The sequence below is a fragment of the Muscardinus avellanarius genome (assembly GCF_963383645.1).
Source record: "Muscardinus avellanarius genome assembly, chromosome: 11".
Taxonomy (NCBI): domain Eukaryota; kingdom Metazoa; phylum Chordata; class Mammalia; order Rodentia; family Gliridae; genus Muscardinus; species Muscardinus avellanarius.
Genome location: NC_137797.1, coordinates 65,531,835 through 65,558,250, shown reverse-complemented (window position 1 = coordinate 65,558,250; position 26,416 = coordinate 65,531,835). Strand labels below are relative to the sequence as shown.

Below are 26,416 nucleotides of genomic sequence, written 5' to 3'. Positions count from 1 at the left end.
TTATTTGCTTCAGCTACTGAGAAGTGCTGTGTCCCTCAGTCGCCATTTTGGGGAAAAAAAAAAACTGAGGCTGGCTTTGAACCTGTACGATCCTCCTGTCTCAGCCTCTCAAGCGCAGAGATTACAAGCCTGCGCCACCACGCCCGGCTAAATTGTAAATGTTTTACAAAGAAGTAATTTAATATCTCCTATCTATTAGTTCAATGAAATTATTTCCTTGATATCTAAGTGAAACAGTTACTGCCTATTGAGAGAACTTTGTGTTGGTCATGATGAGCTGCACAAGATCATCAGGGCAGAGAGGCATTCTCCAAAACAGCTTTTGCCTGGTGTGTGTTCAGAAGGGAACCTATGAGAAATAAGATGACAGAAAGGATGCCAATTCTTAGTTTCTTTGTGGCTTGTTTTATTCATTGTACTTTTTGTGGTCCTAAAGTAGTTGGGAGAAAACTAGCTCTTAGATAAACTAAAATCAAAGAATAGGATATAATAAATTATTAGCACACTATTTTGTTTGTGCAAGTGTAAAACCATTAATACATTGATTTTGTCTAACAAAGCCAAAATAGGCTTTACATAACAGAAAGAGGATTGAGGAGCTATGGAAAATCCCAAATAATTTGAAAACAAATAACTGTTTTTCTTTCCTAGAATAAACTGTTGACTCGTGTTAGAGGCTTGCTGGCTTTGCAAAGTGACCCCCACCAGGAAGTGGTGTCATCAAAGATACAGTTTTAGTCTTGTGGGTTTCTTGAAAAATCTTGCAAGTCTCACTAGTAAGTGAATGTGTGTGACAGTCGGGCACTGTATGATTCTTCCCACTATGCTTTGCTGTATCTTCATCTTTTATGCCAGACCTACGCCATGTCTCTTAATTTTCTGCGTGTCTATTTTTCCACAATGGTCCCTAGAAAGCAAGCTAATCCTTGCAAGAAGTACCTCATGGGATTTTATAAGGTAAGTAACCATGGGAAGGAAGAATTCATTTTTCAAGACCCAGAGGACTTATGTTATTTGTAGAAAGTTTTAAAAAGCAAACAATAAAAATCACTCCTATAACAAACTGTTACCTTCTGGGGAAATATTATTTCATCCAAGAATAGAAAAATTGCAAGAACCCTAGAGACTATGTTTTCAGATAGTGTGTATGTTTATTGCTGACTGAGGAATAGAAGTGGTTATTTGCTCTGTGAAATGAAGTCGTCTTTTCTTCTTGATGAAGAATGTGCATAATGGTCAAAAATGGCATCAACAAAATAAAGCCTGTAGCTCAGGTAAAGAAGTCAATTGACTTGGTCATCTTTCATTTGTGTCTAAACTGTAATTCAAATTTATAAATTGTGTGATTTTTATATCATAATGAATAGCATTGGTGGGTATATAGAATCTATTGAAGTTGAACAAAAAACTTTAATTGCTTAGGTGATTCTCAATCATAAATATCCATAGAAAACTCTTAATCATCATACTACAATTGTTTTAGTTTCTAATTTCTCCACTAGCATCTGACTTCACTCCTCTACTTTCAGGTGAAATTTTAGTAGCTCTGTCTGGTTCCCAGGAATGTATATTTGTGACAAATATATTTGATAATTCTAATTCAGAGAATTACATGCATTATTAGGTAGCCTAGTGAAATGCAAAGTTACATTGAGAGTTTTAATGTAAATTAAATAAATTTTATGGTATGAAACCTAGCCTGGTGCCTGGCAAATAATAAACTCTAGATAAAATAAATCCATTTAAAACAGTTTGCTTTATATTTTTCAATAGCCGAGTCAAAACAAGTGCTCACATAGAATTAAGTGGATATCCTCTAATAATAGGGCAGGGAGACAGAAGCATCCAGAGTGTTTCACTCCATGGGAAGACTAGAGGCAAGTGGAACACTGTGTGCAATAAATGCACACCATTAGGATATCTAATAGAGTCAGGCAAAGGGAGTTGGGAACTTAGGAAGGTAAGCACGGTGAAAGAATGTTCTAAAGCAACCATTATCTTTGTACAGCTTTGCCTAGCCTGCATTTGTGGAAATGTTCATGAGAAGATAAGGCTCAGGTAAATTAGGAGGTTGAGGAGATTCTTGTCCCCTGAAAAGGGAGAAGACATACTCATCCCGACTCAATAAAATATAAAGACTTAAAAGAGGAATAAAAGTTATGTTGTGTTCCTGCAGAGAAAAATGGACAGAAACCTGATGGCATGTAAAGTTTGAGTAAAAGAGCACTGTGAGAAACTATAAAAGCACAAAAGGAAAAACTAAAGATCAGATAATTAAAGAGGTAATTTCTGCCTTTAAGACCCTCCGAATAAACATTCTCAGTCTTTTCCAAATGACATTGCTGAACTAATAACTACAGATGCAATTCACCAATCACCTGTTCAGAAGAAACTGAGATCAATGAATGTGGAGCAGATACCATTTTGCAGAATGCATGAAAGCCTGCTAATAATTTTGGAAGTTATTATTCATTTATAAAGTATTATGGCCTTTGATATGTTTGTTTTAGCAGCTTTATTGGGGTGTAATTTGTAACAGAGGCTGCACGTACTAAGTGTACTCATTTTGATGAGCTTAGACATATGCATATACCCATGACACTACCACAACAACGATAAGGATACATCAGATCCATCATCTCCCAAAATTTCTTCAAACCTTTTCTTAGCCTCTGTTTTTCTTTAAAAACACTTAATGTGATATCTACCTCTTAAATATTTTCAGTGCACAAAACAGTGTTTGTTAACTATAGGCTCCATGTTCTAAATTTACTTATCAACTATACTGAAATTTACAACCATTTGATAACTCTCCATATTCCCATCCCCCAGTTATAAGTATCCACCCCCTAACTCTATTTTAGAGTTTGGCAACTTTATATATGTCACATAAGTTGAATCATGTGGTGTCTTTCTACAGCCAAATTTTTCACTTTGTATAAAGTCTTCCAGACCCATACATATTGTAAGACTTTTATCTTTCTAAAGCTGAATCATATTCTGCTAAATTTCCATGTCATATTTTCTTTTCTTCTTCTTCTTCTTCTTCTTCTTCTTCTTCTTCTTCTTCTTCTTCTTCTTCTTCTTCTTCTTCTTCTTCTTCTTCTTTTTCTTCTTCTTCTTCTTCTTCTCATTCTTATTCTTCCCCTTCCCCTTCCCCTCTCTCGCTCTCGCTCTCACTCTTTTGTACAGGGCATTGAACCCAGAAGCATTATACCTCTGAGCTACACCCCAGCCCTTTTTTTATTTTTTTTATTTTAAAAAAGGGACTTGCTAAGTTGCTGAAGATCTTGCTAAGTTAATGAGGTTGACCTCAAACCTGTAATTCTCCTGCCTCCGCTTCCCAAGTACTGGGATTATAAACATATGCCTCCATGCATGAGCCACATTTTCTTTTGATCCACTTATCTTTTGATGGACATTTGAGTTTTTCCATAATTTAGCTATTAAGAATTTGTAACAGTGAACATGTGAATGCAATAGCAGCACAATTCACAATAGCCAAAATATAAAAACAAACCAAGTGCCTATCAAAAGATAAATGGGTGAAGAAAATGTAGTATATACACACAATGAAATTTTACTCAGCCATAAAAAATAAAATCATGTCATCTGCAGAAAATGGATGGAACTAGAAAATAGTATGGTAAGTGATAATCAGTAATTCTTAGAAAGACAAAGGTTATATGTTTTCTCTCATTTGAAGAAGCAAGAAAGAAAATAGGAAACATAAGAGACTTTAAATAAAGCAGTGAAAGATCTGTAGACTCCTTGAAGGTGGTTAGGAGAGAGTGAGAGAGGAAAAAGGAGGACCTAAGAAAAACATAGTTCAAATAATACTATAAAAGTATGTTAATATATTTCTACCAACCTCACTAACTCATGGGAGAGGGATGAGGAGGAAGTGGGTGGTATATGGAGAACACTACACAAAGCTCTGAGTGCTTGTATATGTTGAACACATCAAACCGCACTATGATGTGTCATTGCAATGCACCAAAACATAATTTTTTTAAAAAAATTTTAAATGGTCAGGCATGGTGGTGCACACTTATAATCCTAGTAGTTGAGAGGCTGAGATAGCAGGATCATAGATTTGAAGCCAACCTCAGCAACTTAGTGAGACCCTCTTTCAAACTAAAAAATAAATAGGACTGAGAATGTAGCTCAGAAGTAGAATGTTCAGTCCCCAGTTAAAAATGGGCTGGTGGTGGAGCTTGAGTAGAACGCCAGGCAGCAACATGGTGAGCTTCTCTTCAAGCCCCATCCCATACGTGTCACTGAGATTGGTATTGGTAACTTCACATATGTGCATAGCATTGTTTAAAGTGTTTCCTTCATTGAGTCTCCTCCCTCATCTACCTCCCTCCCCTAGACCCCCTTTATTGCTCCCCTGAGGTTTCCTCCTTCTCAACCTGAATTCCCCTTTGTTTCCCAAGCTCTTCCTAGCTATGAGAGAAACATATAACCTTTTTCTTTCTGGAACTAGCTAATTTTACTTAGCAAAATATTTCCTAGTTCCATTTTCCGCAAATGACATAATTTAGTTCTTCTTTATAGCTGAGTAAAATTCTGGTGTGTGTACATACCACCTGGTTGATTTCTTCTCTTTAGATTATATATCAGCAGGTTTGAAGCCAGCCGTGCTGGCTTCAGAGACCCTGTTTCCAAATAAAAAAATATAAAATAGGTCTGGGAGTGTAGCCTGGAGGTAGAAGGGCTTCCAGGAACCCAGTACCACCAATAAATAAATAAATAAATAAATAAATAAATAAATAAATAAATAAACTATTAGAATCATAATTCTTATATTAGTTTTTAGAAAGCCAAGTAGTCAGAAGCGCTTTTTGACTATGTGATTCTCAAAACCTAAGACTTCCACTAACAAAAAATTTTTCAGCATGATCATATCCTCTAGGGGGTGAACTCACCAGAAAAAGTATAGTTTAAAAATACTGAACTTTCCATACCCACTTATCCTTTACCTTACCTATAGTTGGTTCCCACTCACTGAATAAGAGATTAAACTCACTCCTATTGGAGAATTGTGTTCTTTACTTCAAAAGTGTTGGATCATAAGAAATTATAATGCAATATAATATTTTATATAATTTCATATATTATATATTTATATAATTATATATAATTATAAGATATAATTTTAGTATATTAGAGGGGTGGTAGAAGGAGACAACCTGACCACATTTTTTTTTTTTTGCGGGTCTGGGGGTGGAACCCAGGGGCATTTGACCTCCAAGCTACACTCCCTGCCCTAATTTTTATTCTTTAATTTGAAATAGGATCTTACTAAGTTGCAGAAGGCCTCACTTAGTAGCTGAGGCTGTCCTTGAACTGCGATCCTCCAGTCTCAGCCTCCTGAATGGTGGGATTACAAGCATGTGCCACCACGCCCAGGTTCTTATTCTTTATTTTGAAAAAGTGTCTCACTAAGTTGTGGAGGGCCTCACTAAGTATCTGAGGCTGTCTGCATACCACGATCCTCCTGTCTCAGCCCCCCGAATGCTGGGATTACAAGTATGTGCCACCACGCCCAGCTGACCACATTTTTAAAAATTTGAAAAGCACAATTTTTCATACTCTGTGACTGTTTCAGGCTATAGAAACATGATGATATATTATTTTACCTTGCATAGAATAGGTTTATTGATTTATGTCTATGGTAAGCATTTTTGTTTCTCCAGAAGCACAACTCACTAAGGTTGATTCTGGATAGTGCAGACAACTAGACAGCTGCATGAAAGCTCTAACATGGGTATAAAGAAATGAGTAGAGTTAATGCTATGAATATGAAAAGGCTATTTTACTAATTACATTCAGATTATATTAGCAACTGTCTTTGGAGTGCCATTATGAAAGAAATGAATTTTAGGTTATAAATAGGAAAGCAAATTATTCAGAGTAGAAAAAGTCTATCTTGGTTATAACCACAGGACTTAGCAGCAATTCCAATCTTGCTGAAATAGCAGTGTGAGCCTTTTACTTGTAGGTATTGTCTGAAATGCTACCTTTTTTGTTTATTGGTTTTTGCGGATGTGAGGATGGAACCCAGGGGCACTCGACCTCCAAACTACACCCTCAGCCCTCTTTCTTATTCTTTATTTTGAAACAGGGTCTCACTAAGTTGCAGAGGGCCTCACTAAGTAGCTGAGGCTGTACGTGAACCGGGATCCTTCGGTCTCAGCCTCCCAAATGCTGGGATTGCAAACTTGCACCCCCATGCCTGACTCTGCCTATTTTTTAAAAAGTGAACTATAATTAAGTTTAAATTATATAAATGCTACATTAAATCATTTAAAAATTACTGAACATGTGCAATGTGCCAGGCAGTTTCTGCAGCAGCAAAAAAAAAAAAAAAATGTATCAGAGAAACAACAAATCCCCTATTCTTGGAGTTTGTTTTCTAGAACCCCTAATGATCTTGAGAACATTAGGATATTCTTGAATTCCTTGAGTGTATCACTTTTATTATCTATGTAAATCAATTACAGTTTTAAGAAAATAAGAGAATATTAAGTATCTTAGAAAGAGAATAAGCCTTAAGACATATGATAGATGGTTTTAGCCTTTAAGACTAAAGGAAATCAGAGAGTAAAAAAACCTGCAGTCTCAGAAAACAGTATAAGGGGAGCAAATTCTGGAAAAATGGGGAAATACTAAATACCTAACAAGGAAGAGGTCAGGAAAGAGGTTATTGGGAACAAGAAAACAAAGAGCAGCAGCAGATTAGGAATTTAAATGTTACAGGTAAGGTAAAGCATAGGTCATAGAAAATAACTGGAAATGGAGTATCTGTAAAGTTTAGAGTTGGGAATACTCAGGCATTTTGTTTAAGAAAACATTTGAAATGACAAAGAAGTTTAAAGCATATATGAAAATAAGAAATTTGAGCCAAATCTGGTAGTACTTGCCTGTAATCTGAGTACTTGGGAGGCTGAAACAAGAAGATCACAACTTTGAGACTAGACCTGGCAACTTAGTGAGACCCTCAGCAACCTAGTGAGACCCTGTTTCAAAATTTAAAACAGAAAAAAGGGTTGTGATGTAGCTCAGATGTAGAATGTCCCTGGGTTCAATCTCCAGTACCAAAAACCAAAAAAAAAGGAGGAGGAGGATGAAGAGGAGGAGATGGAGGAGGAGGAAGAGAAGGAGGAGATGGAGGAGGAAGAGGAAGAGGAAGAGGAAGAAGAGGAGGAGGAGGAGGAGGAGGAGGAAGAGGAGGAGGAGGAGGAGGAGGAGGAGGAGGAGAAGAAGAAGGAAGGACGGATGGACATCAGGAAGGAAGTCAGACAGGCAATCAAATCAACAGGCCAGAAAAGGTTAATATAACTTACTTTTAGTATACAGACAACTCTGTTTTGTATTGTCTCTAATTTTATTAGCTTAAAACATCCAGATACAAGTGAATTTAAGAGTATATGAAATATTGTCTCCACATTAGAAAGGCCTATAGAAATATACAAGAGAAATGTAATTACAGTGTCCAACAAAATTCAATGTGATAGATTACAAGACAGGACAAGCAACAGGTACTGGAAAGAATACTGGAGCATAATTTTACATTCTCTGAGTGGATAAATAAAGATATCCTTGGAGAAAAGATACCTAAGATAAATCCTGAAGGACTAAGGGGCATTAGTCAGAAAACTAGTCTGTGCAGAGAAGCAGCGTGTAGGAAACATGAAGAGTCATGAGTAGTCAGTGCTCATGGTGCCTGATCCAGAAGGAAGAAGGGAAGAAACTGGCAACTGAAGAACTGGGATACATGGAAGAAGGTACTTTCCATAACGAGTCTTCAGGATAAACAAGAGATTATTCTTCTTATATCTAGAAATAGTTAACAAGAAGATAGGGATGGGGAGGGGGATTCTTCACTCAGAGAATGCAATAATCGAGGTGTCCATGGGCCATCCTACTTGCAATGTGTAGAGCATCCTCAGGTTTTGACAAATGCAGACAGGGGTCCTGGAAATGATCCTCTGCAGATACCTAGGGATGCCCTATATGCTTTGCATGCTTTTTATGAGGAATTGGTCTGGTATTTGGAATGCATCATATAAATGATTAATCAGTAGAACTAAGTAAAATCACCATGGGCAGTGCTCAATAAAAAAAAACAGAATAAAAGAAGTGAGAAGTGTGAAGACAGAATATCAGAGAACCCCAATATTTCATATATGAGTAGAGAAGAGAGAAAACTAAAAAGATAGACACTTAAAATAGGGATATAAAGCCAGGAGGAAAATCAGAATGATGGCATGGAAGCCGTTTAAAGAATGGATAAACTTCTCTTTTAATGCTCTAGCACAATGCCAGGCAAGAAAAAAACTAAAACACAGCATTGGCTTCAAAAGAAATGAAATGCTAGCTGTTAGGAAAACTACAGGAAGTTGAAAGTAGAAATGGCAACATAGATAGTAATATTTTCAGTGGAGTGGGATCAACAAAGAGACACTGATGTCTTTTCACTGAGTGTGTGTGTGTTTCTGGAGATTGAACCCAGGGCATTCTATATCCAACCCCAAGCCCTCTTTATTTTTTGTTTGAAAGAGGGTCTCCCTAGGTTGCTGAGGGTCTCACTGCATTGCTGAGGCTGTCTTCAAACCTGTGATCCTCCTGTCTCAGCCTCTGAAATACGGAATTACAGGCATGCACCACCATGCATGTATTTTCAAGTAGACTTAAAACATCATAGAAAAGACATGGGCTAGAAGCTAATCTACCTTAGTTTCTGGGGCTTTTAGAGAAAGGGGACCATTGTTAAATAACGATATTAAGAGGAAGCATATAAGAATAATCCTTTTGTAAATATCTTAGATGTAACATCTTCTCATACGCTAGCTAAAATAGTTATACATCAAGCTGTCCATAAGTATACAGTTTCCAGTATAAGGAATCCTATTTTTGTTAAGAGAAATATATCTTATCTTTAAAACAATCTCTGGATAAGAATAATTGAAGAGAGTTTACCTTGGACAAAGAACTTTTAACTACCCATGTAATGACATTATTTATCTCTAATCTATTTGTAAACCCAATTCATGTAATGATTCATATGAAGCAAAATAACTATATTTGTAAATTCTGAGCAGCAACAAATGATTAGCAAAAAAAAATTGGATTGTTTTACAATAATATGAATCCTTAAGAAAATCTCCAGTGTTCATACAGGTAAAATTCAGGAAGGTTATTGGAATGATGGCTGTATTTATTATGATAAAATGGGAGAAGATAAACATAGAATGTTTGCTTGGCTTCTGTATGCACAGGCTTTTACTATAGGATTCAAATATCTGCCTCTTCATAAATATCTTTATTTTTACTTGAGTACCAGGTAAATATCAAAGGTCAGTGATGAGAAACCACACAGCAATCACAACTTTCATCCTCCTGGGCCTGACGGATGACCCACAACTGCAAGTTCTGCTCTTTATCTTTCTATTACTCACCTACCTGTTGAGCATAACAGGGAACCTGACCATTATCACCCTCACGTTGGTGGATCCCCGCCTTAAAAAACCTATGTACTTTTTCCTCAGAAATTTTTCCTTCCTAGAGGTTTCATTTACTACGGTCTGCATCCCTCGATTCCTGTACAGTATATCCACTGGGGACAATACTGTTACCTACAATGCTTGTGCAAGTCAAATATTCTTTGTTTTTCTCTTTGGAGCAACAGAGTTTTTCCTCTTGGCAGCCATGTCCTATGATCGCTATGTGGCCATCTGTAAGCCCCTTCATTATATGACCATCATGAGCAACAGAACGTGTACCTTATTAGTCCTCTCCTGTTGGGTAGCTGGATTGATGATAATTGTCCCGCCCCTTAGCTTAGGCCTCCAGCTTGAATTCTGTGACTCCAATGCCATTGATCATTTTAGCTGCGATGCGAGTCCCCTCCTAAAGATCTCGTGCTCAGATACATGGGTCATAGAACAGATGGTTATAATCGTGGCTGTATTCGCACTCATCATTACCTTAGTCTGCGTGTTTCTGTCCTACACGTACATCATAAGGACAATTCTGAGATTCCCCTCTATCCAGCAAAGAAAAAAGGCCTTTTCCACCTGCTCATCCCACATGATCGTGGTCTCCATCACCTACGGAAGCTGCATCTTCATCTATATCAAGCCATCAGCAAAGGAAGAGGTGGCCATAAACAAGGGAGTGTCTGTTCTCACTACTTCCGTAGCACCCTTGTTGAACCCCTTCATCTACACCCTGAGGAACAAGCAAGTAAAATATGCTTTCAGTGACTCTATAAAGAAGTTCATATTTCTCTCAAAGAAACAAAAATCTTGATGAGTCAAAGCAAAATGAAAGAAAACTTTCTGCAACCATTTTGCTACTGCTTCTAAAACTTATTTCACTGTCTCCTTTCTATATTATCAGAGTAACCTCAGTGACATTAAATATTTCATTCCAATCTCACCTTTACACAGCTCTTTATTCCCTTCAAACCAAAATCATACATTTTGCCCTCCTTGGGAAATGAAATACACACACACACACACACACACACACACACACATAATATAATATAATATTAAGGTTTTTCTCCACTTCTGGACTAGACTTTTCTTCATTGTTCTAGGGGAATAAGGAAAGTAATAATATATTTATTTATTTATTTATTTATTTATTTATTTATTGGTGGTACTGGGGTTCCTGGAAGCCCTTCTATCTCTGGGCTACACTCCCAGACCTATTTTTATACTTTTTTATTTGGACACAGGGTCTCTTAAAGCCAGAGCACGCGGCTGGCTTCGAACCTGCGTGATCCTCCTGTCTCCGCCTCCCAAGCGCGGGGATTACAAACATGTGCCACCACGCCCGGCAGTATTAATATTTTAAAAGTGCAAAAACTATTAGTTGGCTTTAAGAGACACTGTTTCCAAATAAAAAAGTATAAAAATAGGTCTGGGAGTTTAGTCCGGAGGTAGAAGGGTTTCCAGGAACCCCAGTACCACCAAAACAAACAAACAAAAAACAACAAAAAAAACTATTAGTTAAATTATGTGTTATAGTGCTAGTTTCTTCCTCTAGTACAAAGTTGTCAAAATGAATAGTGTAAATCCAAAAATCAAAATAACAAAAATAGAGGACATATATTAAAAATATATTAAACCAAACAGGAATTCCAGGTCAATTAAAATAACTAAAAGAGGAGAAATCCACAGGACTTAGGACAAATCAGTACTGAAAAAGTGGAGACAGTTTTACAATCACTGATAAGATGTATTAGCTATTTCCTTATGAGGAGAGCATCACTTAAAGATTAATATTTGATTTAAAGCAAATGTAAACATAATTACTTATGTACTACAAAAATTCGAATCAATTCATAAAGTCAAATTGAAACATCAAATTTTTGTCATTCCTTTTCTTTTTCCTACTGACACCCTATCATCACACATCATAATGAATGAAGTTCATGCATGCACAAAGCACTCAGTAAGCTTTCCCCGGCTCCCACCCTGCTCCCTCACTCTGTTCCAGCTATTACTCAGAGAACTAATAACCAGAATACACAAAGAACTTAAAAGACTCAACACTAATAAACCAACCCAATCAAGAAATGGACAACTGAACTAAATATACACTGCACAAAAGAAGAAACACAAATGGACAGTGAATATATGAAAAGACGGAACATCAGATTTTAAGTGGCAATAAAATAAGAAAACTAGCTAACACAAAGATTTTAAAATTTTTAATCAAGAATATCCAATTAGCAGAAATAGGAAAAACAAGTCACTACAAATGGCAATATATGCTAAAATTATGATTAAAGGAATAATGAAGAAAAGATTCAGTTCACACTTTGTCCCTGAGTAGTTCTTACGTATCCCATAATGCCCGTATGAGCTGAAATAAAGGCCACCTCGCCCTCCTGGAGGTCCGAGATGGCAATAGGAGATGATGAGCAAGTTCTGACGTCTGCGTTCCTCCCAACATCCTGAGCAAATTGTTTCATTCTCTGCAGCTCCTCGTAGGCTCTAGCTAATGCAGCTTCAGCAGACAATGCCCTGGCTTCTGTATGTTCCAGCTTTTCAACAACATATATGTACTGCCACTGAGTCCAGTGGGGTATGAGAATGGGACAAAACCGGCTCATAAAGATCTTCTACATCAAACTGAAGTAAAAGGTCATCTTCTATACTGGCTTCAAATAGTCTTCTTTCTCCCAAGGCACCGGTTTGTATATGGAATTCATATACACAGCTGTAGGATTCTTAAGACTAATAAAATTTATTAGTTTAATGTATCCATAAAATTCAAGTCCATGTTTATGGACCATGCTATCAATATTAAATTGATGCTCTGACTTACAGTATGAAAATGTCTCCTCAGCAAAGGTCAATACCCTGTTACAGAACAGGGAGAGGGTCCGCTGCTTGTCTTGGGGGAGCTCTGCCTCGCTCTCATCCTCCCAGGAGGCCTCGTCACTGCTATCCTGACTGTCCAACAGTTCCAGCAGGTCCTCCTCATCCTCCATAAAGCCTTGGGAGTGCGCGGGCCTGGGGGCTGGCAACACAAGCACAGCTGCTGCCCAGCAACGAGCCGTCCCAGCTGAGGTAGTTCAGCTGAGGGCAGGGAATGGGTGACCCCTGTGGGCCATAGTAATCATACACTAAGACATCTGCTCAGCAGATTTAACCATGTGTAACCCCCACCACCGAGTTAGCTTTACTGAAAATCACTCAAGTTGGTTTATCTCTGGAACAGTGATAGTCTTTTGTTGTTTTTCATAGGTCTCTTTCTATTAATTTTAAACAGTAATAATTGATTCCTTTTTGGATAATGTCTTATTAAACCAGTTATACAAGGAAGCACAATTTATTACAGATTTCCTTTGAGGAAGAATAGTTTTTAGTTGTATTATTTGCTAGAATGTCAGGATATAATACAGAACAAATGAAAGGAACCGAAAGCACGCTTCAGCCTTCTATAAACCCTGTCTGAAGCCAGCTTAGTCAGCCGTCCTGTCTAGCATATCTGTAGTCTCATTTTGTAGTTCTTCTCTCTTTGTGAATATTCTTTAATGAGAGACTTCTAGTATTACCCGGTAAATCTAATTTTGATTTATGTATCCTAAGTTTCATAAAAGTTTTTAAAGAATAGGAAAAATGTTTGCTTATTTACTAGTATTACTTTTTCCAAACTAGATTTATGTGCAAAGGTTAAATATGTAACCATTAATATACTTATGTCTATAAAAAAAATTCAAAAGTTAAAGAGCTTAGAGTTCAAGTCATTAATAGTATGCTTGTCAATGAAGGAAAAGAAGAAAATAAGCCTTCACTGAGGGTACTCTAGATGATTCTCTCCTCATTCTAATTATTATGTCTGAAGCAAATAATTATGTCTACAAGTTAGCAGACAAAAAGGAAAATGGAAAAAACGGTTAGATAAAATGAAAAAAATTCGTTACAGCTCAGAGATTATTATTTTAAATATTAAAAATGGGCCTTGAAGTAACAGTAAAAAATATTTTCAACTATTATATAATTTAACAATTATATTGAAATATATAATTGAACAATTATATTGCCACATTGGAACTACCAACAGTATATCCACCTCTGAAAATATCTGAATTAAATTGCTTATCCATCCTGTAAATATGACTGAGTCATGTCAAAAATGTAGACACAAGAAGTTGAGTAAATTGGCCAATATATCAAAGATAGGAAATAATGAACTTTGATTTTTGGTTTCAAGTCATATTCCATCCACTATTAGTTTTCTTCCTTTTTTTGTTTTTGGTGGTACTGGGGTTCCTGGAAGCCCTTCTACCTCTGGGCTATACTCCCAGACCTATTTTTAAATTTTTATTTGGAAACAGGGTCTCCTAAGCCAGCACACGTGGCTGGCTTCGAACCTGCACGATCCACCTGTCTCTGCCTCCCAAGGGCGGGGATTACATGCGTGCGCCACCACGCCCGGCTTGGTTTTCTTCCTTTTAAGCTGTAGTGTAATACTGAAAGCAGGATAAAGACACTCAAGATAACTCTGATCTAGGTGTCTGTCTCTCCCCCAAAAATAAAAACCTAAGTTTATCAATGTGCCTACTTATCTTTGTTTTTAATTGTATTTAGCCTAAAGAAAAATTACGCTGTCTAAACATTTCAGAATTATAGCCAAAGTAGTTCTCAGCAACAAAAAAACATGCAGGATGAATCACAATACCTGACCTTAAACTATACTACAAAGCCATTATAATAAGAACAGCATGGTACTGGCACAAAAACAGATACATAGACCAATGGAGTATAATAGAAGACTCAGAAACAAATCCACACACTTTCAGCCAATTGATTTTTGACAAAGGGGCCAAAAACATACACTTGAAAAAAGATAGCCTGTTCAACAATAGTGTTGGCAAAACTGGTTAACAATATGCCCAAAAATGGAAACAAATCCCACTTTCTCAACCCTCACTAATCAATTCTAGATCAATCAAAGACCTGGAAATTAGACCAGAGACCTTGAGGCTCCTTGAAAAGGGCATAGGTCCAACACTGCAACACATAGGCATGGATAAACACTTTCTCAACAAGACCCCAAAGGCACAAGAAATTAAAAGACAAATCAATACATGGGATTGCATGAAACTGAAGAGCTTCTGTACAGCAAAGAAAACTATCAAGAAACTCAATCAAGAGCCAAAAGAATGAGAGAATACTGTTAGCAACTATTCCTCCAATAGAGGTATTATCTAGAATATACAGAGAACTCAAGAAACTCAGCACTAAGAAAACAATAACCCAACTAAAAAATGGGCAAGTGAATTAAATAGACACTTCACGAAGGAAGAAATTCAAATGGCCAATAAATGCATGAAAAACTGCTCTACATCATTAGAAATCAGAAGAATGCAAATCAAAACTACCCTGATATTTCACCTAACTCCAACTAGAATGGCAATCATTCAAAACACAAATAACAAATGCTGGCAAGGATGTGGAGAAGTAGGAACTCTAAGACATTGTTGGTGGGATTGCAAATTAGTGCAACCACTTTGGAAAACAATATGGAGAATCCTCAGAAGAATGGGAATGAACTTACCATATGATCCAGCAATACCACTTCTGGGTATCTACCAAAAGAAAGAAAATCAAACTACCAAACTAATGCATTCGTATCTATGTTCATAGCTGCACAATTCACCATAGCCCAACTACGGAACCAGCCCAGTTGCCCAAGAACAGATGAATAGACTACAAAACTGTGGGATATGTACACTATGGAATTTTACTCAGCCATAAAGAAAAACACAATTGCATCACTTACAGGGAAATAGATGGAACTGGAGGACATTATGCTAAGTGAGATTAGTCAGTCACAAAATAAGAAATCAGATGCTTTCCCTAATATGCAAAAGCTAGGGAGAAATGGTTAACAGGAGAAACTTTAGATGAAGAAGGAGATTCTATAGATGAGTAAATAAGGTGACCTAACTGAGGGTAAGGGAAGAGGGAGAAGGAATCTCTCTAAAGCATATGATGTACTTTAACGAATATATCAAAGTCAATCACTAAGCCAAGCATGAGAAAGAAGCAGGTGGGGAGGGAATGGAGCAGGAATTGGGTAAGGCATAATTGGGTGATGTGTGCATGTATGTCTCCACCATTTTTTATCTTATTAAGATGTATGACTACAATGCACCAATAAAAAATATTTTAAATAAAATAAAATAAAAACATTTCAGAATTTATGTAATAGGATTCACAATCTATCCTGTTCCAGTTTCTGTAAGACTTTCGATTTTGATAAAAATGAGATAAAAGTACAGTTTCATCTCCTTATCAAATTTGGACCATATTTATTATCAACATAACTTTGTGGCTCATTCTGATATATGAAGATCAAAACCATCATTAACTTAGTGTTCACTTTTATTGTATCCTTTTGCATTTACTTTTACCATGGTCATAAAAGTCAGTGGCAAATATTTTAAAGGATCTTTACTAGGTATAAGCATACACAAGGAAAAATATAACAAGCATATGTGAAAGTAATCTTATGCTAATAGTTTAATCACTGCTGTGGTACAAACCAGTTGGTATAATGGCATAACCACATATTCATCTGCGCCATGGATACTGCTGCGATTAGAAGTCTCTGTGTATGAATGACTTGGAGTCAAAATTATCAGAGGGCAGCTGAGGAGAAGACAGAAAATCTTCTGCCTCACCTTCAACCAGTGTCCTTTTTCCCCCGAGATTTTAAACAAAGAATTTCTAAAAATGATCAAACAGCAAGGAGGTAACGGGTTAAGCTTAGAGAAAGTCAGTCATGGGATAGTCCCAAGGAAGGGAAAGGTAAACACTTCTGCCACAACTGGTTTATGGTGCCATCCAGTCCTTGGAAGCTTGTCTGTGTGCACACAATTTCCACTTAGTTAGGAACCATGTACCTAGCTAAGCCAGTCTGAGATGGATACCTCAGCATGTGATCTAAGAAGGCTCTCAACATTGTAGACAATTATAGAGTCTGGCATCTCTGGGTCCTAGGAGCTGACATTTTAGAGTAATGAAAGGATAATTTCATAACTCTACTCTAAAGGAAATAAAACGACTTTTTTTTTTTGCAGTACTAGGGATGGAACCCCCAGCCCCACTTTTTGTTCTTTATTTTTGAAACTGGGTTTCACTAAGTTGTGGAGGGCCTCACTAAGTGACTGAGGCTGATTCTTCTCTCAGCCTCCAAGTACTGGGATTATAAGCATATGCCCCCACGCCTGGCCTAACAAATTTATTTTTAAAGCCACTTAAGTGTTAAGACATTGATATTCAATATCATTTATTTTGTGAAACTGGCAAAGAATTAAAAACTCAAAATTATGTTACCAGCAATAAACTCATCATCTCTCTCCATTTACTCAATACATTCATTGACATGTTCAAGAGGTATTGCTTATATGTTCTAGAAAAAAAGTACCTGTGAAACAACTCTCTGCATACTAAATCATGTTTTATTCTCAACTGTGATCTCCAAAATCTGTCCAATATAAATACATAATGATATCATACAAATGAAATGTGCGATTCATTTCAAAAGAAATTATACTTTTTATGTTGACAAATGTCATTTCAAAGATCCTTTTTACCTTATTTTTTAAAGAGTAAGCTTTCTTGGAACAGTTTAAGCATATTTAATAATAATGAAAATACTTGAACTATCTAAGATTTTAAAGAGCATGGCTTTTCTATAAAACAAAGTACATTTCTTTAAATTATCTAACATCTATCTCTTTAATAATTTATATTGCAAAAAATAAAAAAGTTTGTATTGTCTAATACAACCAAAATTACTCCTTAGTTTTATTCTAACATGCTTTTTTTTTCTTTTAAATTTTTTTATTGGTGCATTATATTCAAACATCATATTGGGGTAAAAAACTTGTGTGTACAAACGTGTACTCATCGCTTATTTAACCCCTACCCAATTCCCACCCCATTCCCTCCCCGTCCCTCCTTCCCTTGCTTGGCTTAGTGGTTGACTTCGATATGTTTAAGTACATTGTGTGTTTTAGAGATTTTCCTCTTCCCCCCTCCTTTCTCCTCCTTTCTCCTCCTTTAGGTTGTCTTGTTTGCTCCTCTATAGGATTTCCTCTTTCAAGAGTTCCTCCTATGACCCATTTCTCCCTAACTCTCACATATTAGTGAAAGCATCTGATTTCTTATTTTTTGTGACTGACTAATCTCACTTAGCATAATGTCCTCCAGTTCCATCCATTTCCATGAAAATGATGTAATTGAGTTTTTTTGATGGCTGAGTAAATTTCCATTGTGTACATATCCCACAGTTTTGTAATCCATACATCTGTTGATGGACATCTTGGCTGGTTCCAGAGTTTGGCTATGGTGAATTGTGCAGCTATGAACATAGATACACATGTATTAGTTTGGTAGTTTGGTTTCTTTTCTTTTGGGTAGATACCCAATAGTGGTATTGCTGGATCAAATGGTAGATTTGTTCCCATTCTTCTGAGGATTCTCCATACTGTTTTCCAAAGTGGTTGCACTAATTTGCAATCCCACCAACAATGTCTTAGAGTTCCCACTTCTCCACATCCTCGCCAGCATCTGTTGTTGTTTGTGTTTTGAATGATTGCCATTCTAGTTGGAGTTCTAACATGCTTTTAGAGAAAATAAATTTCAAACTTCATATTTTTATATTTTTATTAGTGCACTGTAATTATACATTCTAATGAGGTTTAGAATAATACCAACAAATGTGTACAGAGATCCGTACACAAGATCTGCTACCCAACCCTCCTGGTACATTATAGTGTCGTGGTAGTAACACTTCATACATGGGCATGATTTGAATTGTTTCTTTTATCGATTCTTCTCTTTCCCCTCCCCACCACTCTCCCTCTTACCTTTCTACTCTCCTACTGGTTTCTCTAAAATGTTCATATCAAAGAACAGAAAGGTAAATTCAGAATAGGCAGAATGAAATAGTTCCTAATCCCAAGCAAGTTAAAGTACACAAATATTAGATGTCAAGCCGGGCATGGTGGCGCACTCTTGTAATCCCCGCGCTTGGGAGGCAGAGACAGGAGGATCGTGCAGGTTCGAAGCCAGCTGCGAGCGCTGGCTTAGGAGACCCTGTTTCCAAATAAAAATGTAAAAATAGGTCTGGGAGTGTAGCCCGGAGATAGAAGGGCTTCCAGGAACCCCAGTACCACCAAATATATATATTAGATGTCAACACACAAACTAGAACAATCTAATTTATTTTTTATCAAAGTTTATTTTATGTCTTCATGTTAACTGTTTCAATACTACTGTTCTGAAGCAGAAAATATGCTTTTTTTATTTATTTTTATTGGTGTACTGTATTCATACATCATAGTATGTAGACATACATGCACACTTTTCCCAGTCAGCCCCTACCCAATCCCCACCCCATTCTCTCCCTATCCCTCCCTCCCATGCTTGGCTTAGTAGTTGACATCTAGTATTATGGCAATTTATCTAAAATTAAAAATGATAATCTCACATAACAGTTTCATTTGTCTGATACCAAGCTTTTGATGACTTAAAGATAACATTTCAATATTTCTTTTTGCTTTCTTTCTTACCAGAGAATTTTTTTTCTATTTTATTAGGTGAAACTATCATATATTTATATATTTATTTTTCAGAAAAAAACTCTATCCTAATATGGAATATGGACTCTAGGTACCCAAAACAATCTTGAAAAAGAACAAAGCTAGAAGATATATATTTTCTGATTTCAAACCATATAAAGCTACAATAATTGAAACAGTGTAGTACTATTCTAAAGGCAGATATATAAACCATTGGAGTTAAATAAAAGCCTAGAGCTAAATTCTTCCCTACATTGTCAAGTTATTTTTGACAAGGTTTCCATGAACATTTGGTGGTGGAAATATTAATCTTTTAACTAAATATTGTTAAAAAATAATAATTACATGGAAAAGAATAAAATTGGACCCTTACCTAATCCCATATACAAATATTAACTCAAAATAGATAATAGACCTAAATATAAATCTTTTTTTAATTTATTTTTTATTGGTGCAATGTATTCATACATCATAGTGGTATAAAGAAAATACTTTTGTAGACATACATGCACATCTCGCCCAGTTAGCCCCTACCACGATCCCCACCCCATTCCCTCCCCATCCCTCCTTCCACGCTTGGCTTACTGGTTGACATCTAGTATTATAGCAATTTATACAATATTAACATTGATAATCTCACATAACAGTTTCATTTGTCTGGTACCAAACTTTTGATGACTTAAAGATAACATTTCAATATTTCTTTTTGCTTTCTTTCTTACCAGAGAATATTTTCTTTTTTTTTTTTTAGGTGAAACTATCATACATTTATTTATTTATTTTTCAGAAAAAAATCTATCCTGATATGGAATATGGACTCTAGATACCCAAAACAGTCTCAAAGAAGAACAAAGCTAGAAGATGTATATTTTCTGATTTCAAACCATATAAAGCTACAATAATTGAAATAGTGTAGTACTGTTCTAAAGGCAGATATATAAACCATTGGGGCTAAATAAAAGCCTAGAGATAAATTCTTCCATACATTGTCAAGTTATTTTTGACAAGGTTTCCATGAACTTTTGGTGGAGGAAATACTAGTCTTTTAACTAAATATTGTTGAAAAATAATAATAAATGAAAAAGAATAAAATTGGACCCTTACCTAACACATATACAAATATTAACTCAAAATAGATAAAAGACCTAAATATAAATCTTAATACTATAAGCTTTTAGAAGAAAATCTGGGTCATAAAACCTCACAACATTGAAATTGGAAGTGATTTCTTGGATATGATTTCAATGGCACAGGCAACAAAAGAGTAAATAAACTCCCTAAAAAATAAAAAATATTGTATATCCAAAGACAATGTAAACAGAGTTAAAAGTTACTGATCCTCTTCCAAGAGTCCCTCCTATGACCCATTTCTCCCTAACTCTCACATATTAGGGAAAGCATCTGATTTCTTATTTTTTGTGCCTGACTAATCTCACTTAGCATAATGTCCTCCAGTTCCATCCATTTCCCTGACAATGATGTAATTGAGTTTTTTTTGATGGCTGAGTAAATTTCCATTGTGTACATATCCCACAGTTTTGTAATCCATTCATCTGTTGATGGACATCTTGGCTGGTTCCATAGTTTGGCTATGGTGAATTGTGCAGCTATGAACATAGATACACATGCATTAGTTTGGTAGTTTGGTTTCTTTTCTTTTGGGTAGATACCCAACAGTGGTATTGCTGGATCAAATGGAAGATTTGTTCCCATTCTTCTGAGGATTCTCCATACTGTTTTCCAAAGTGGTTGCACTAATTTGCAATCCCACCAACAATGTCTTAGAGTTCCCACTTCTCCACATCCTCGCCAGCATCTGTTGTTGTTTGTGTTTTGAATGATTGCCATTCTAGTTGGAGTTAGGTGAAATCTCAGGGTAGTTTTGATTTGCATCTCTCTGATTGCCAGTGATGTTGAGCATTTTTTCATGCATTTATTGGCCATTTGAATTTCTTCTTTTGTGAAGTGTCTATTTAGTTCATTTGCCCATTTTGTTATTGGATGCTTTGTTTTCTTAGTGTTGAGTTTCTTGAGTTCTCTGTATATTCTAGATATTAGTCCTCTATCAGTGGTGTAGGTGGCAAAAATCTTCTCCCATTCTGTTGGCTCTCGATTGAGGTTCTTGATAGTTTCCTTTGCTGAACAGAAGCTCTTCAGTTTCATGCAATCCCATGTATTGATTTTCCTTTTAATTTGTTGTGCCTTTGGGGTCTTGTTGAGGAAATGTTTGTCTGTGCCTATGTGTTGTAGTGTTGGACCTATGCCCTCTTCAAGGAGCTTCAAGGTCTCTGGTTTAATTTCCAAGTCTTTGATCCATCGTGAGTTGACTTTTGTACAGGGTGAAACAGTGGGATTAACATCCAATTTTCTGCATATGGTTAACCAGTTTTGCCAACACCATTTGATGAAGAGGCTATCTTTTTTCCAGTGTATGTTTTTGGCCCCTTTGTCAAAAATCAATTGGCTGAAAGTGTGTGGACTTGTTTCTGGGTCTTCTATTCTGCTCCATTGGTCTATATATCTGTTCTTTTGCCAGTACCATGCTGTTTTTATTACAATGGCTTTGTAGTATAGTTTAAAGTCAGGTATTGTGATTCCTCCTGCATGGTTTTTGTTGCTGAGAACTACCTTGGCTATTCTGGGCTTTTTGTTATTCCAGATAAATTTAAGGACTGATTTTTCTATGTCTGTGAGGAATGATCTTGGTAGTTTAATCGGCATTGCATTAAATCTGTAGATCACTTTTGGGAGGATGGCCACTTTAATGATATTAATTCTGCCAATCCATGAACATGGAAGGTCTTTCCATCTTCTAAGATCTTCTTCGATTTCTTTTTTCAGTGTTTTATAATTTTCTTTGTAGAGATCTTTTACTTCCTTGGTCAAGTTTACTCCTAGGTATTTTATTTTTTTGTGGGAGATCCTGAGTGGAAGTGTTTTCTGAATTTCTTTTTCAGTGGATTTATGGTTGGTGTACAGGAAAGCTTCTGTTTTTTAAGATTGATTTTGTATCCAGATACCTTGCTGAATTTGTTGATCAGTTCTATAAGCCTTTTGGTTGAGTTTGTTGGGTTTTCTAAATATAGTATCATGTCATCTGCAAATAGTGAAAGCTTAAGTTCTTCTTTTCCTATTTGTACTCCTTTGATTTCCTTTTCTTGCCTTATTGCTCTGGCTAGAGTCTCTAGTACTATATTGAAGAGAAGTGGTGATAGTGGACATCCTTGTCTCGTTCCAGTTTTTAGGGGAAATTCTTGAAGTTTTTCCCCATTTAATATGATGTTGGCAGTGGGCTTATTGTAGATTGCCTTAATAATGTTGAGATATGTTCCTTCTATTCCAATTCTCTGCAGTGTTTTTATCATAAATGGATGTTGAATTTTATCAAATGCTTTTTCAGCATCTATTGAGATGATCATGTGGTTTTTGTCTTTGATTCTGTTTATATGATGAATTACATGGATTGTTTTTCATATATTGAACCAGCCTTGCATCCCTGGGATGAACCCTACCTGGTCATGGTGAATTATTTTCTTGATGTGGTTTTGAATGCGTGTTGCTAGTATTTTGTTTAATAGTTTTGCATCCAAGTTCATCAGAGATATAGGCCTGTAGTTTTCCTTCCTTGAACTGTCTTTATTCGATTTGGGTATTAGTGTGATGTTGGCTTCATAGAATGTATTTGGGAGAGTCCCGGTTTTTTCTATTTCCCGAAATAGTTTGAGTAGTATTGGGATTAGTTCTCCTATAAAGGTTTTATAGAATTCACTTGGGAAACCATCTGGTCCTGGGCTTTTCTTTGATGGTAAGCTCTTTATTGCTATTTCAATCTCTTTGATTGTTATTGGTTGGTTTAAGTGTTCTATATCTTCTTGACTCAGTTTAGGAAGGTTGTATTTATCTAGGAAGTTGTCGATTTCCTCCAGATTTTCCATTTTGTTGGAGTATAGTTTTTCAAAGTAGTTTCTGATAATCCTCTGGATTTCTACGCTGTCAGTAGTAATGTCTCCTTTTTCATCCCTTATCTTCATAATTTGGGTTGATTCTCTCTTTTTTTTAGTTAGGTTGGCTAGTGGTTTATCAATCTTGTTAATTTTTTCAAGAAACCAGCTTTTGGTTTTGTTGATTTTCTGTATTGTTTTTTTATTCTCTATTTCGTTAATTTCTGCTCTAATTTTAATAATTTCCCGTCTTCTGCTGGCTTTGGGGTTCAATTGTTCCTGCTTTTCAAGGGCTTTGAGGTGTGTCATAAGGCTACTTATTTGAAGATTTTCTGTTTTTCTTATGTGAGCACTCAGTGCTATAAATTTTCCTCTTAATACTGCCTTCAAAGTGTCCCAGAGGTTTTGATATGTTGTTTCTTTATTTTCATTTGTTTCTAGAAATTTCTTGATTTCACCTCTTACATCTTCTATGACCCATTCTTCATTCAGAAGTGTGGTGTTCAGTCTCCACATGTTTATGTTGTTTCTCTGGGTCTTCTTATAGTTGATTTCTAGTTTCATTCCATTATGGTCTGAAATGACACAGGGAAGTATGTAACTTTTTTTAAATTTGCTAGTGCTCATTTTGTGTCCCAGGATGTGATCTATTTTGGAGAAGGTTCCATGAGCAGCTGAGAAAAATGTAAACTCTGCTGTAGTTGGGTGAAATATTCTATATGTGTCCAAAAGGTCCATTTGGTTAATGGTGTTCTTTAGTTCTGAGACATCTTTACTGACCCTTTGTCTGGAAGATCGGTCTAGTATTGTGAGAGGTGTGTTGAAGTCTCCCAGTATTATTGTGTTGGGATTTATGTGTGGCTTCATGTCACAAAGAGTTTGATTTATGAAAGTAGCTGCCCCTATGTTTGGGGCATAGATGTTGATTATTGTTATTTCCTCTTGCTGGACTATTCCTTTTACCAGTAAAATGTGACCTTCTTTGTCTCTTCTAATAAGTTTGGGTTTGAAGTCTAACTTGTCTGATATCATAGTTGCTACTCCTGCTTGTCTTCGAGTACCATTAGCATGGATTACCTTCCTCCAGCCCTTTACCTTGAGTTTGTTCCTATCTTTACTTGTGAGGTGTGTTTCTTGTAAGCAGCAGATGGATGGATTCTGGCTTTTAATCCATTTTGCCACTTTATGTCTTTTTATTGGGGAGTTGAGACCGTTTACATTCAGTGTGATTATAGAGAGATAATTTTTAATTCCCAACATGTTAAGATCTTATTTCTGTTTGAGATACTGTTTATTCTTCTTTGCTTAGTTGTCTGCTGGATGGGAATTCTTGTTTCTTTGTTTCTGGCATGAATTACCCATTTCCTCTTTGCAGTTAATCTCCTTGAGTATTTCCTCTAGCGCTGGTTTTGAAGACATAAATTCCTTCAGTTGCTGTTTGTCATGGAAGCTTCTTATTTCCCCATCTAATTTGATGGATAGTTTTGCTGGGTAGGAAATTTTTGGCTGGAAGTTGTTTTCTTTCAGTGTTTGGAATATGTTACTCCAAGCCCTTCTGGCTTTCATAACTTGGTTTGGGAAGTCTGGAGTGATTCTAATTGGTTTGCCTCTGTATGTCACATGGCCTTTTGTTTTTGTTGCCTTTAAGATTCTCTCCTTGGCTTCCACATTAGTCATTTTGACAATTATGTGGCGTGGGGATCCTCTTCTCCGATCCTGTCTAAAGGGAGTTCTATAAGTTTCCTGGACCTGTGTATCGACCTCTTGCTCTATGTTTGGGAAATTTTCTGCTATTACTTCCTTGAAGAGATTGTTGATCCCTTTGGTTTCACCTTCTTTTCCCTCCTCTATTCCAATTATTCTTAGGTTAGCTCTCTTGAAATGGGCCCATATTTCTTCAATGTCAGATTCCTGCTGTCGGGTTTTTTTTTCTAAATTAGAAACTATGCGTTCATTTTTAGAATGATCATCTTCAAGAAGCGAGATTCTATTCTCCATGTGGTCTAATCTGTTGTTTATACTTTGAATTGAGGCCTTTACTTCATTAATTGCATCCTTTATCTCTTTTTGACTCTCTCTAAATTCTCTTCGAAAGTCCTCTATTATTTCTAAAGTTATTTTCCTAATTTGATCTTCTAGAGATCTTTGGGTTTCTGTGTTATCAGATTCTGATGTTGTGGTGTTGTTGGCATTCACTGCTCCATTGTTATTTCTCTTTCCCATGATTTTGGAAGTTTGTGCCTTCTCTGGGTTCTTCCCTGAGTCACTACGAGTTCACTTAAGATGCTCTGGATCTCTAGTCTATGGTATCTCAGTCACCACTACTCCTTTACTGTGTTGTATCACAAAGTCTCAGACCCAGGGAGTCAATCAAGGCTGCTTAGACCGTGGGGGGTGCCAAGTTGGGCGTTCTCCAGTGGGGAGTTGTGACTATGGTATGATATATCTGCCACTGCCACTCCCCCACTGGGCTGCACTGCTAAAATCTCCGACCCAGGGAGACTATCTGCGCAAGTCCCTGGGAGTGCAGTACTGGGATTTCTCCCCTAGGGGCCGCAATTTGACTCACGGTTGTTGAGTGCGCTGATGGAGCTGTAGTGAACTCGGTGGATTCACTGCTGCCGCCACTGGCAATATGGCACCACTGCCACGCCCTCGGCCGTGATGCGGCGTATTTCTTCTCTGGTTTTGAACTCTGCTCTGAGTCCTTGCCAGTTGTGCTGCGCCCAGCCCTTGGGAGCTTTAGATGTTCCCTGCACCAACAAAACTGCTGACTGCCGCCCAGCTGTTCAGCACCTGCTCACCTCGGCTCGCTGTCCACCCCTCCTCTCAGGCGCCTGGTGGCTGGTTGAGTGGGTTGGTCTAGGGCCGTCCGGTGAACTCGCCGCTGCCGCCAGCAGTAAGACGCTGCTTCTGCATCCTAGGCCGAGAGGCCAGAGTACCTCCTCTCTGGATTTGAGCTCTGTTTTGAGTCTCCCTCCTCTCTGGAGCCTGGTGTTGCTAGGGGAGATGTAGGCCGCGCCGCTCCGGCCGCTCTGCGCCGCGGCTCTGGCTGCTCCGCACCACGGTTCTGGCCGCTCCGGCTGCTCCGGCCGCTCTGCACCGCGGCTCTGGCTGCTCTGCACCGTGGGTCTGGTCACTCCGGCCGCTCCGGCCGTTCCGCGACGCGGCTCTGGCTGCTCTGGCTGTTCTGGCCGCTCCGCTCCGGCTGCTCTGGCCGCTCCGCTCAGCTGTTCTGGCCACTCTGCTCCGGCTGCTCCGGCCGCTCCACTCCGCGGCTCCGGCCACTCCGCGCCGCCGCTCCAGCCAATCCGCACTGCAGCTCTGACTGCTCCGGCTGTTCTGGCCG

The 26,416-nt window shown here is 37.3% G+C and overlaps 1 protein-coding gene across 1 annotated transcript in view; it reads left to right on the top strand.

The window, feature by feature from the left end:
* Positions 1-9,372: 9,372 nt before the first annotated feature.
* Positions 9,373-26,416, top strand: part of LOC308269497 (uncharacterized protein) — a gene marked incomplete at both ends in the record, with an annotated part of 61,065 nt that continues 44,021 nt past the window's right edge. The window contains one exon of the mRNA XM_080704862.1: positions 9,373-10,308. Coding sequence (XP_080560988.1) covers positions 9,373-10,308 — 936 coding nt within the window. The remainder of the gene's footprint in view (positions 10,309-26,416) is intronic.